At 38.8% G+C, this 12,734-nt stretch overlaps 1 protein-coding gene across 7 annotated transcripts in view; it reads left to right on the plus strand.

The window, feature by feature from the left end:
- The window catches only part of Tep1 (telomerase associated protein 1), a 53,315-nt gene extending 41,881 nt beyond the window's left edge, over positions 1–11,434 (plus strand). For 4 of the 7 annotated variants that reach the window (XM_087207288.1, XM_087207290.1, XM_087207291.1 and 1 more), the window contains one exon: positions 189–429. In XM_087207288.1, coding sequence (XP_087063414.1) covers positions 189–311 — 123 coding nt within the window. In that variant the 3' untranslated portion in view covers positions 312–429. 7 annotated transcript variants of the gene reach the window in all.
- Positions 11,435–12,734: the final 1,300 nt, after the last annotated feature.

The raw sequence follows: 12,734 nt of genomic DNA on the forward strand, positions 1-12,734 counted from the left end.
GGATGTTACAGGAGAATGTATTTGGGTAAGAAAAGCGCAAGATCAAGATTCCATTTTCTTTCATTCCTCTTGCAGTGACATACCTGTTTCTAAAAAAGCAATTATTTATGTGAAAACAAAATAAGTTACTAAGGAGAGCCCAGGTGAGTAGCTGGCCCTCACCTCCCCTGTTTCTGTTCCTGTTTTAGCTGGGCCTGTTCCGATGTGAAGGGGCAGTGAGCTGCCTGGAACCATGTCTGAGACCTGACTCGACCCTGCAGCTTGCTGTGGGAGACACACAGGGCAATGTATACTTTTTGTCCTGGGAATGAGAGTGCACTACTCAGGGGCGAGTTGATACCACTTAAGCTAGAGATGCAAAGCCTGAAAGTATGTGGCTACCTCCTTCCTCACATTGTACAAATAAAGTGCCAGAGTGTCTTAAGTACAGCCTTGCCTCTGCTCTCGTGTGGCTTTAGACCAAGAGGGAAGAATATGGATGTTCTATTTCTTCTCTGATTTAACATTAATTCTTCACAGAACTGCAAGAAAGTGAACCCCACCTTTAGTGGAGACTCTTTGAACCCAGCCTTTAGAATTCCCATGTCCCTTGCTGGCCTAGGACCTCAGTTCCCATGCCTTCCAGGAGGAGGCCAAAGAGTGATGTTAGAGGCACTTAGTTTGAATAGAGAGCTAAAGATCACTCATTTGGTGAGAAAGAACAAGGGAAGGAAGAGTGAGCCAACAGGGCAGCAGGGCATTTAGAAAGCTCTGGGATGCAGCCAGGACAACACTAGGTTGCTGTCCTGGAAAAAGTGCTTGTCAGAGCTAAGTTCCCAGATGAGTCAGGAGAAGCGATGGCACTGAGAGCAGAATGAGCCTTCTGCCTTTCCATGTGCCCTGCAGGCACTAATCAGTATGATAACTGGCATTATTGGAAATAAATCACAATGATAAGATCTTTCTCAAGTTGGAACTTACAAAGCTGAAAACATGTTGAGAAGTGGAACAGTCACATCCATGGACTTAACAAAGACTCTAATCCTCTTAAATAAAAGTTCTAGAACTTTCTTATTTTCCTATTTTAACCTGTAGGAGAGGTAATTCTTTCATGTCCCTTCTTCTGAGGTATCAGAAGGAAACATCTGTGTTCAAAAATTAAGGACTTCCTAGCACTCGCAAGGCAGAGGCAAAAGAAGAAAAAAGGAATTGTAGATGTAAAGAAACATTATAAGAAGTATTTTTGTCCTGTGTAGGTAGCATTCACCCAGAAAAATACCATTGTACTGTGGCCTATAAGTGAATTTTAAAGATCTGGGGAGTTTGGGTATACTGCATTTTGCTCTCACTTTGCCCAGGTTTCATGTGGCTAAATCATTAGAGGGCTTTACCTTTTCTACCCGATTCCCTGTGACCTCCCCCAGGTAAGGGATAAAGGCCATGAACTGATACATGTTGATAGGTCATTCTTTAGTCTTCCTCATGTGCCTCATTTTCATGCAGAGGTTCTAAATACATCTTATGGGTCCCAGTTCCATAAGCATCTTGTAATTGGAGGTACTGGTTGAGGTTAATTTGAAATGTATGGTCCATAGTCCTACCCAGAAATCATACAGAGAATCATGGCATGGCATCTTCCTAAAAGTGACTTAAGGGCCAGTGGCAGAGATCAGTGGTAGAGTACTTGCCTAGAATGCACAAGGCACTCATTTCATTCTTGTCTTTTGCTTTCCTAAAAGCGTGGAGCAAGGGCAGGAGGAATCTCTAGGTATCTGTCTTCCATGGTCTGAAAAGTTCACAAAAATATCCTAGCTAAGTGTATTAGTCAGGTTTCTGGTTTCTGGGACAGAATACTGACACTCACAACTTAAAGGAGGAGTTTAATATAGCTGACAGTTCAGGGGGTTCAGTACATGGTCGGCTGGCTCCTAGGGAAGAAGGTCATGGTGGAAGAGCATGGTGTTCCTCTCATGGAAGTCAGGGAGGAGAGAGAATGGAGGACCCATGGAGGGAGATTGCCCTCCACAGGCACTCCCACAGTGACAAACCTCATCCCATTAGACTCCTCTAAACATGAGACTTTGCAGGGACATTTTAGATCTGTAGCACAGTACTAAAGCTAGAGGAATAGAGATGGGGAAAGCCAAGCAAAGGTTAACTTGCTCAATAGATTCAGTCTTGTTGACTCTTGAATGGGTGTAAAATGTTTTTTTTTACCTTGGAAATAAAGAGCAAGGCCATATTATATTTGCCGTGAGTAAAGACAAGAACAGACTTTAGGTAAAATTAAATACAGTTGTCCCCTCTTATCCATGGTTCCATATTCTGTGGTTTTAGTTACTTGTGTTCAACTCTGGTTAAAAAAACTACCTGGAGGGGCTGAGGATTTAGCTCAGTGGCACCAGGCCTGCCTTGAAAGCCCAAGGTCCTGATTTCAATCCCCAGTACCAGGAAAAAAAAAAAGAAGAAGAAGAAAGAAAATACTACCTGGAAAATTGTAGAAATAAGCAATTCCTGAGCTTTCAATCGTGTGGCATTCTGAGTATCTCCTACTGTACTTAATTCACAAATTAAAATTTATCATGTATGTTTGTATCAAAAAACAGCACAGTATTTTATGGATCAAAACTATGTTTGATTTCAGGCATCTGTTGGGGTCTTGGAACAGTAACCCCCATGGATAAGGGAACTATTGTATGCCAGACAGTGGAAGGAAAAAACAGTACTATTTTACCTAAACATCGTCCTTTGGATATTTTTTGTTTTCGGTTTTTCATTAAACAGGATTTGTGTCTCCCAGTGCCTGTGTAAGCTCCACAGTTACAGCCACTGGATTGTGGGATCATAGACATTACTTCTCCTACCCATCCACAAAAGCATCTTTCTCATATAACCAAATTTTAACACACGAATTCTTATACGTCCATCCATATCCATTTTTGAAATCTAGAGCAGAGTTAACCAAAATTTGGTTTGTGGACTCCCATTTGTTCACAAATTGTTAATGATTCTCAATGAGGTACTTATAGTTAAGTATAGCAGTTGAGAGTATTTAGAAGCTGTACAGGAATTTGAAAAGTGATCTTGGGGCAACCCACTTTCCAGTCCCCTTTCTGTCTCTTTTAGACAGAAGTTATCTTTCTCCCAATAAATTTTTCCTACTCTTAAAAAAAAAAGTGATCTTATGGCAGACACATTTAATATAAACTAAGACTTGTATTTTGTTTTTTCATTTTCATAGCAACTTATTACATTTTACGAAAGTATTATTCCAGGACAGATGAGAAATTAAAGAAACAACTGGTCCTTCATCAGAAGAAGTGTTCTTACTCTTTTAAATTTTATTTATATATTTATTTATTTATTTACTTATCATGGTTGTAGGGATTCAACCCAAGACTTCATGCTTTTGATTTCACCAGGTTTTCCATTTACATTCTTTTCTCCTGGATACCACACTGTATTTTTGTCTCTTTGGTCTTCATCAATTGTGACAATTTTTCAGTCTTTCCATAATCTCAACACTCACTGGAGAAGGTGCCTAAATTTGATTTGCCTGCTATTTTCTCATGAGTAGGCTGTAACTATGGATTTAAGAGGGGAATCTGTGAGATATGTGCCCTTGTTGATATCAATGTGACTTATTGCTGGTGATGTTAACCTCGATCACTAAGGTTAAGGTGATTGCCAGTTTTTGTGTTTTTGGAGGTGCTGAGGGTTGAACCCAGGGCCTGTGCATGCTAGGATGCCTTATGGTACCACTTCTTTTCAGCACTCTACTGGTAGTCCTAGACAGCATGATAAGGAGAATGAAAAAATAAAACATTTAAGTCAGGCATGATGGCACACACCTGCAATCCTAGCACTTGGGGGACATAGGCAGGAGGATTGCTGTAAGTTCAAGGCCAGACTGAGCTACACAGTGAGTTCAAGGCCTGCCTACATAGCAACAGCCTGTCTCAAAAAACAAAACAAAAATGAAAAACATTTAAACAGAAGAAATAAAACTGGCATTATTCACAGGGTACGTAGTTATGTATGTAGAAAGTCTAAAAGGATCCACAAACTTTTAGTCTCAAGGATAAATATTTAGCTTCTACCGATGAACTATTAAAATCCAAAGAATGAACAGGCAAAAACAACAGATGAATAAATCTGTGGTATAATTATAAAAGGAACCCTATAAAGCAGTGACCATAAGTGAATTTCTGCTGCAGACAACTTGATTAAATCTCACAGCTGTGAGTTTCTCATAGTTGCCTTCCATCAAGTTGAAGGTCTCTTCTATTCAGAATTTGTTAAAATGTGTAGCATGAAAGGATGCTGCATATGCCAAATGCTTTTTCTGCATGAAGCCCATGTGATTTTGGCCTCCACTGGTTGATTTTCATGTTGAACCTATTTGCATTCCTGTGGTAAATTTCACTTGGTCATGGTGAATTATCTTCTTTCTTTGTTGCTGGACTGGGCTTGATAATATATTATTGATTTTTACAATTATATTCTTTTTTTTTGCAGTACCTTGGATCAAACTTGGGACTTGCGCTTGCAAGGCAGGCACAGCGCCACTGAGCTAAATCCCAGGCCTACAATTATATTCTTAAGGAATATTTGTCTATAATTTTCTTGAGATAATCTTTATCTGGTTTTGATTACACACTGCCTTATAGGATGAGTTACAGAGTATTCACTTTATTTTCTGGAAAAGCATATAAAGTGTCCTTCAGTTTGGACAGCAGCATAATAGTTCAATGAATGGATATATTTGATTAGTTCCTTATCTATGAATCTTTTTGTATCTGCCAATGTTGCAATGACATCCTCTATGCAAATAGGAACATCCATAAATTTTATGTGAAAGGGTATATACATTTAAAACTAACAGATATTGCTAATCTGTTTTCTAGAAAGATACAAAATACTGTTTTATATAAATTTTATTTTATCCCTTCCCCCCTCCCCATACACAAAAGCTTTGTTTCTATTTTTTCCTTCTATTTTCACTTTTTTTCTTGTCCCTTCCTTCTTTTTGCTCCTTCCTCCTTGTTCCCCTTCCCATTTGAACATTTTCTTCCTATTTCCCGCCATCTGTTATACATTTCAGTCTTTATTTCCAGTTTTTGTTTCTCACACCAGAGAAACAATGCAGTATTCAAACATGTGTGTCTGATTTATTTCTCTTAAAGAGTATGGTCTCAAGGTCCATCCACATAGCTATAAATGTCTGAAGCTCATCCTTCTTTGTGGCAGTGTAGTACTCCATTGTATTAAAAAAATTCTTTATCCAGTTGTCAGTTGATGGGCATTTGGACTGTTTCCAAGATTTATCTATTACCAACTGTGCTTCTGTAAACATGGGTGTGTATATATAGCTGTGGGATGATGCTTTTAATTCTTTTGGAAAGATACCAGAGAGGTATAGCTGGGTCAAATGGAACCTCTACTTTGAGTTCTTTGAGAAATCTCCACACTGATTTCCACAGTGGTTGCACCAGTCTACACTCCCACCAACAGTGGGGAAGGATTCCTTTCTCACCACAGTCCCTCTAGCATTGGTTGATTTCTTGATAGCAGCCATTTTTCTCTGGGATAAGGTGTAATCTTAGCATTGTTTTAATTTGCATTTCATGAATGACCAGTGATGTTGAACACTTTTTCATATATTTACTTGCTGTTTCTAATTCTTCATCTGAGAAGTGTCTTTTTATTTCAGATGCCCATTTTTGCACTGGGTCTTTAAATTTGGGGGGTCTGATATTTTTGAGTTCTTCATATATTCTAGATAATAATCCTTTATCTGAATAGCTGGTTAAAAAAAAATTTTCCCACTCTGTGGGTCTCTTCATTTTGTTGGTGGGTTTTCTTTCTGTGCAAAAGGTTTTTAATAAGATGAGGTCCCAGATGTTGATTCTTTGTAGTGTTTCCCATGCAGTCTGGGTTTTGTTCATGAGGTCTTCACCTACTCCTATGCCCTCAAGCCTATTCTCTCTTCTACCTATTCTCTCTTTCAGGAGATTTAATGTTTCTGTTTTAATATTTAGATCTTTGATCCATTTCAATTTTAAGTTAGTGTGTGGTGAAAGATATGGGTCTAGTTTGAATCTTTGGCATGCAGAAAGCCAGTTTTTTCCAGCACCATTTATTAAAAAGTCTGTCTTTCTTCCAGTGAAGATATTTGGCTTCTTTGTCAAAGATAAGGTGCTTGAGTATGTCTGGAGTTGTTTCTGCATCCTCTAGTCTGTTCCATTGATCCTCAGGTCTGTTCTTTTGCCAGTATCATGGTGTTTTTATCAATGTTGCATTGTAGTATAATTTAAAGTCAGGGATTATGATACCCCCTGCTTTGGCTTTGTTGCCCAGAATTGCCTTTGGTAGTGTAGGTCTCTTCTGGTTCCAAATGAATTTTAGGATTGTTTTTTCTAATTCTGTGAGATATGCTGTTAGGGTTTTGATTGCAATTGCATTGAATCTGTGTAACAATTTTGGAAGTATGGCCATTTTCACTACATTAGTTCTTCCTATCCAAGAATAAGGAATATCTTTCCATTTTCTGATGTCCTCTTCAGTCTCCTTTTTCAAAGTACTATAGTTTTCAATGTAGAGGTCTTTTACTTCCTTCGTTAGATTGATTCTTAGGTATTTCATTTTTTTGGATGTTATTGTAAAAGGGATTGTTTCTCTAATTTCTCTCTGTGACCGTGTTATTCATGTACAGGAAGGCTGTTGACTTTTGAGCATTGACTTTCTGTCCAGCTACACCACTGAATTTGGTTATCAAGTCTAAAAGTCTTTTGGTGGAGTTTTTGGGGTCTTCTATGGAGAGTATCATCACTTGCAAATAAGGATAATTTAACTTCTTCCTTTCCTAGCCTTATTCCTTTTATTTGTTTCTCTTGTCTAATCGCTCTGGCTAGTGTTTCCAGAACTGTATTGAACAAGAGTGGTGACAGTAGACATCCTTATCTTGTTCCTAATTTTAGAGTCAAACATTTCAGTTTTTTGTCCATTTAGTATGATATTGGCTGTTGGTTTGTCATAGATGCCTTTTATCAGGTTGAGATAAAGACCATCTATACCATTTTTCTCAGGACCTTGTGCTAGTGAGGCAGGCAGAGGAACCACTGAGCTAAATCCCTGGCCCCAGAATACAAGTTCTTGAAGTAGGTATCGATGATCTGGATCTGCAGGATCTGTTGTGACTTTACACTCTTCATTCCTAATTGCATGGATTTGAGTCTTTTCTTTCCTTTTTTTTTTTTTATAAATATGGCTAAGGGTTTGTTAATTTTATTTAATCTTCCAAAGAACCAACTCTTCAATTCATTGATTCTTTGTATTCTTTCCTTAGTCTCCATTGTATTAATTTCTGCCCTTCTTTTTATAATTTCCTCCCTCATACAAACTTTGTGCTTGACTTTCTCTTCTTTTTCTAGATGATTGAGGTTTAACATTAGCTTTTTTATTTTAGCCTTCTCTGTTTTCCTGATATGGGAATTCACCGCTATAAATTTCCCTCATAGAACTGTGTCCCATAAATTCTGGAATGTTGTATTGCCATTTTTATTTTGTTACAATCTGGTTTGGAGATTTTCCTTTAGGACTTGAAATACTTCACTCCAAGCTCTCTTTTACTTGAGAGTTTGTTTTGAGGTCTCCTGTGGTTCTGATGGGCTTTCCTTTATAGGTGATTTGTTTCTTTTTTCTAACAGCTTTTAATATTCTGTCCTTGCGTTGAATTTCTGGAATCCTGTTATATACCTTGGGGAAGATTTTTTTTTTTTAATCATGGATAATTGGAGTGCTGTATGCCTTACTTATTTGTATGTCAAATTCTTTTTGCCTGTTTTGGATGTTTTCTGCAATTACTTCTGAGAACAGATTTTTTTGTCATTTGGGCTATCCTACTTTTTCATTGACTCCAGTCAATCTTATGTTATTCTTCTTAGCATCATCTAGCAGCTACTGGATTGATTTTTAATGATCCCTTGCTATTTTTAAGAAATCCCTTTTCATGATCACTAACCATAATCTTGTCTTCTATGTCTGATATTGTGTCCTCACATTGGTTTATTCTGCTATGTGTACTTTCAATGGAGTTTTTAATCTGGATATCTGTTTGAATCTATTTCATGGATTCCATTTCTTTCCCATGCTGGGTGCTTATGGTTTCCATAATTTTCCTGAGTTCCTCTATTTTTTATCTGTATTTTTCATTCTGGTCACCATCTCTGTAGTTATCTGGGAAATTATTTGTGCTTTGATTTTTTTCTAGAGCCTCATTTATCTGCTTTGTTACTTCTGCTGTTGCCTCTTCAGAGTCCAGGTGGGTGGATTTTGTATTGTTCCACTTCATTGCCCCCAGGGTTTGCTTTTGGGGAGCTAAAAGTCTGTGGGGATTGCATCTTGCTTAAGTGTCTTCTCATTTTCCATTTTGATTCCTGAGTTGATATTTGGAAATTGCTTATGGTGAATAGCTTTATTGTCAGTATTCAGAGTTCTTAGGAAATGATTACTTCTCAGAAGTGGCTTCCAGGTTTTGCTAGCTTTTGGGTTTTGAGTCTGTAGCAGGATCTCACTTCTTCATTTTATTAGTGATGAATAGTTTCTGCCTACTTGGTCCAGCTGCCAGTTGTTTTGCATTGGGATACAGGTTTTTTTATTTTTAAGACTCTTAGGCAATCTCAGTATTGGTATACCAGGAGGAACAACTGATTAGCCAATTATGTCACCTTGGCTAAAGCAGTAAGATCAACAACAATAATAGAATCAAATACAGCATAGAAAATGATAAACTGTAACCCTTAATATTGCATTTTTACCCTTAGGAGAGAAGATTTAAAAGGGGTTGTGGGTTAAAAAAAAAAAGAGGAAGAGATCAGAAGCAAGGATGGAGGACAGATTTTAGGAAAGGTGAAGCAGACAGTAGGAAAGAGAAAATGAAAAAATAAAAACAAGAACAGAACAGACTGACAGCAACAAAAAACTAGAAACTGTATTCAAACAATAGAAAAAACAAAACAGGAAGTGGAAAGGTGGGAAAAAGCAAGAAAAAAATAAAGGAAAAACAAAATTTAAAAACCTCCAGAAACATCCAATTCAAGGTGTATCTCTGCTATCACTGTTAGGCAATGTGGCCAAACAGAGTGCAGAGCCAAACTGATTAATCCCAGCAAGCTAGCTGCAGGTTCATGGTTGGGTAGTGGATAATCCCAGCAAGCCTGCCTCTTTACTTCTTCTGAAGTTCTGGCCAGTTTGTGGCTATGAGGCTGGAACTGGATTCCATGAGCCTACAACAGTCTATGTGTCTCCTGCCAGTTTGAACTCTGCTCCCTGACACCGAGGCACTGGAAGCCACTAGGTGGAGTCTTCCTGCAGCTGTCCAGATTTCTGAGCTCAGTAGGCCCCTCTCAAAGATGGCTACCAGCCAGTCACCCTCTCCTGGGTGAGGTCTGAACCCAAATAACTCACCAGCCACTGCAGTCTGGTTCGTCCACTGCTTGGTTCCACTGGTGCCTTTCTCTGTGGAGGCCTCAGGTCATCAATAGTCAGTGAGCATCTACAGGTTCAGCCCACTGTTCCCTCTTGGAGTCTGGGCTCTGGGAGAGTGCTGCTTGGTATCTCCTCTTTGTTAAAGTCTCTCTCTTCACTCTCCTTGTAGACTTCAATTCTCAACTCAGATCCTTCCTGGGTCCTAGAGATCCACTTCCCTCCTCCTTCTCCTTGCACTGCTGTATTCCTGTCAGGGCACCAAATCTTGAAGAGGCTCTTTCTCTGATGCTTACCACTCCACCATCTTCCTGAAGTACCTCTACAGAATATTGTTTTATTTAAACATTCAGTAGGGGATGGGTGGGTAGCTTAATAGCAGTTTATACTTATTGTGTATGAGGCCTGGGGTTCAATCTCCTACATCAAAATAAACGAACAACCTTCATTGTTATTTAAGGAAGTGTTTTGCCTGTATTTAAAAATAATCAGGAAGTCTTTGGCTCTGACCAGTACTTCAGTACTTCTTAGATGGAGGATATGTAAAAACATCTACTTCTCTTCCCCCACAAAGATGTACAGAGGCTTAGTGACAGTTGTCTAAGGGCTCTCCAAGGTTTTGGACATCTAATAAGGAATAGGATGTTAAATGACAAGAGACCTGGACTGAAATTGATGAACAGGACAAAGCCAATCAAGATTGGATGGTGATAAAAGGGAACAATTCAGTCTTTAGGGCCTCTAGTCTTCCTAATATTCAACAAACTCTAGTTTGCGGAAAACTGAATTCAGCAGAAAAAAGCATTAACCCTCATGAGTGTCCCTCAGTGCACAAGCTATTATCCTGTGAAAGAACAGAGTCCTGAGTAACACACAGCTAGTTGTGGGAAAGAGCAATGGGTACTTTCTGACCTGGAAGTGAAGATATGCTAAAATCAGATGAAATAAGGGTTTGGAAAAGCAAAACCCACAGAAGTCATTGGTATATTTGTACCATTTTAATTTCATTATATAAAGTACCGTTTCCAGCCTAGTCTGGGCAACTTAGTGAGACCCTGTCTCATGATACAAAATAAAGGGCTGGCGATATAACTCAGGGTGAAGACCTGGGCTCAGTGCTCAGTCCTGGAAAAAATTGAAAAGTTAATGCCAGGCATGGTGGTGCATGCCCATAATCCCAGCACTGGGGAGGCAAAGGCAGGAGGATTGCCACGAGTTTGAGGCTAGCCTGGGCTACACATAATTAGTTCAAGGCCAGCCTGGAATACGTAGTGAGATCTTGTCTCAAGAAACAAAACAAATCAGAAGTTTAAAAGTACAAGAATGCTAATTTTCTTGCTTGAGACTACATCTTCTCTGGTTTAATATTAACAATCACCATACCTGCAGAAAATTAAATTCAATCTTTAGAAGATATCACATATGGACCTGGTTGGAGTTATACACAATAAACTCATTGTAGCTGAGGTTATAAACCTCTGGGGTTAGAATTCTTGTGTCACTTGCTGGCCGCAAGAGCACTGTAGTCCCATTCATGCCGAAGAGAGGAAAATATGTCAATGTCAGCCATTGGTTTAGAAATTGGAATGGAGAAAGCAGTGTCTTATGTTGGCTTTGGGTACTTACAGGGTGATGAAGTGGGCAGGACTGGGAGCCATCTTGCGTAGGCCCTTTGTGCTGTATTTGTCCTGAAGTAATCCTTCTGCCTTTGGATTGGCCTCAAGCAAAGGATCTTTGAATGCCTGTGTCCCGTTCAGAATAATGTTGCTCTAGAGAGAACCAGAAAAATCCTATCTGAATTGTCTTCCCTGCCTCTAGCAAAGGAATCTAATGGAATGGAAATTCCCCTGGGATGCCTGAAGTCATCTCAGGTGAACCTCTTAGTTCTAAGGTCAAACGCTTCTTGCTGGAAAAAAAATAGGAATTAATAAACTGGAGATCACAGATGTGTTCCTCACGTCTGATAAAAGCAGCAGTCCTGTACTCTTTTTTAAAATGTTTTTTTCCTTAAATTCTTTTATTGGTAACTTTTAGGTATACAATACATTGACATTTATCATTGGGTACTTGTACCTTTACATGATATGTCCTGGTTCTTATTTTTCCCCATTTCCTGTCCTCCATTCCCCCATCCACCCTAACCTATTTACAAAGACTTTGTTTCCATTTTTTCCTTTTCTCATAACTTTTCCTTTCCCTTCTTTCCTTTCCCTTATCCCTCCCAATTGCCCTACCCCTTTGGACCTTTTCTTCCTATTTCACATGACCAATTATTCATTTTAATCATTATTTACACTTTCAGTTTCTTACACTAGAGAAACTATTCAGTATTTACACATGTGTGTCCTATTTATTTCACTCAAGAGTTTGACCTCAATATGCATCCATTTAACTATAAATGTCTCTAGTTTCTTGTTTTTTATGGCTGAGTAGTACTCCATTTTATAAAAAAAACCAAACCCACATCTGCTTCATCCAGTTTCCACTTCATGGGCACTTGGGCTGCTTCCAAGCTTTAGCTATTACAAACTGTGCCGCTATAAACATGGGTGCACATATATTGCTGTGGTATGATTCTTTTAATTCTTTGGGGAAGATATCCAGCAGGGGAATAGCTGGGTCAAAGGGGACCTCTAGTCCTACTTCTTTGAGGTATCTCCATACTGATTTCCACAGTGTTTGCACAATCTGCACCACTATCAACAATGGAGAAAGGTTCCTTTCTCCCCACAACCCAACTAACATTTGTTATTGGATAAGCACTAACACAATTGTAGTGGGAGACCTCAATACCCCATTATCACAAATAGACAGAACACCTAGACAAAAAATTAACAACGAAATTCAGAAACTAAAAAAAAGCTACTAACAAATGGACTTAATAGATATTTACAGAGTGTTCCACCCCACAAAATCAGAATACACATTCTTTTCAGCTACACACGGGTCATTCTCCAAAATAGACCACATGCTAGCTCATAGGACATGTCTAAGTCAATGTAAAAGAATTGAAATTACCCCCTGTATATTATCAGACCATAGTGCAATAAAATTGGAGATCAATAACATGAGAAACTGCAAAACTCCCACAAACACCTGGAAATTGAATAACACCCTCCTGAACAACCAATAGGTGACAGAGGAAATTAAAGAAGAAATTAGTTTCTAAAGGCAATTTCTGAGGGAAATGAGGTGGAAAAGTCTGATAATCAACCATCAGGACACCCTGAACTGATAGCACAGGAAGTAAAACAGATGAATGAGGCTCT

The sequence above is a fragment of the Heterocephalus glaber genome, unplaced genomic scaffold (assembly GCF_053883595.1).
Source record: "Heterocephalus glaber isolate CG9 unplaced genomic scaffold, H.glaber_assembly_v1.0 deba00000809, whole genome shotgun sequence".
Lineage (NCBI taxonomy): Eukaryota > Metazoa > Chordata > Mammalia > Rodentia > Bathyergidae > Heterocephalus > Heterocephalus glaber.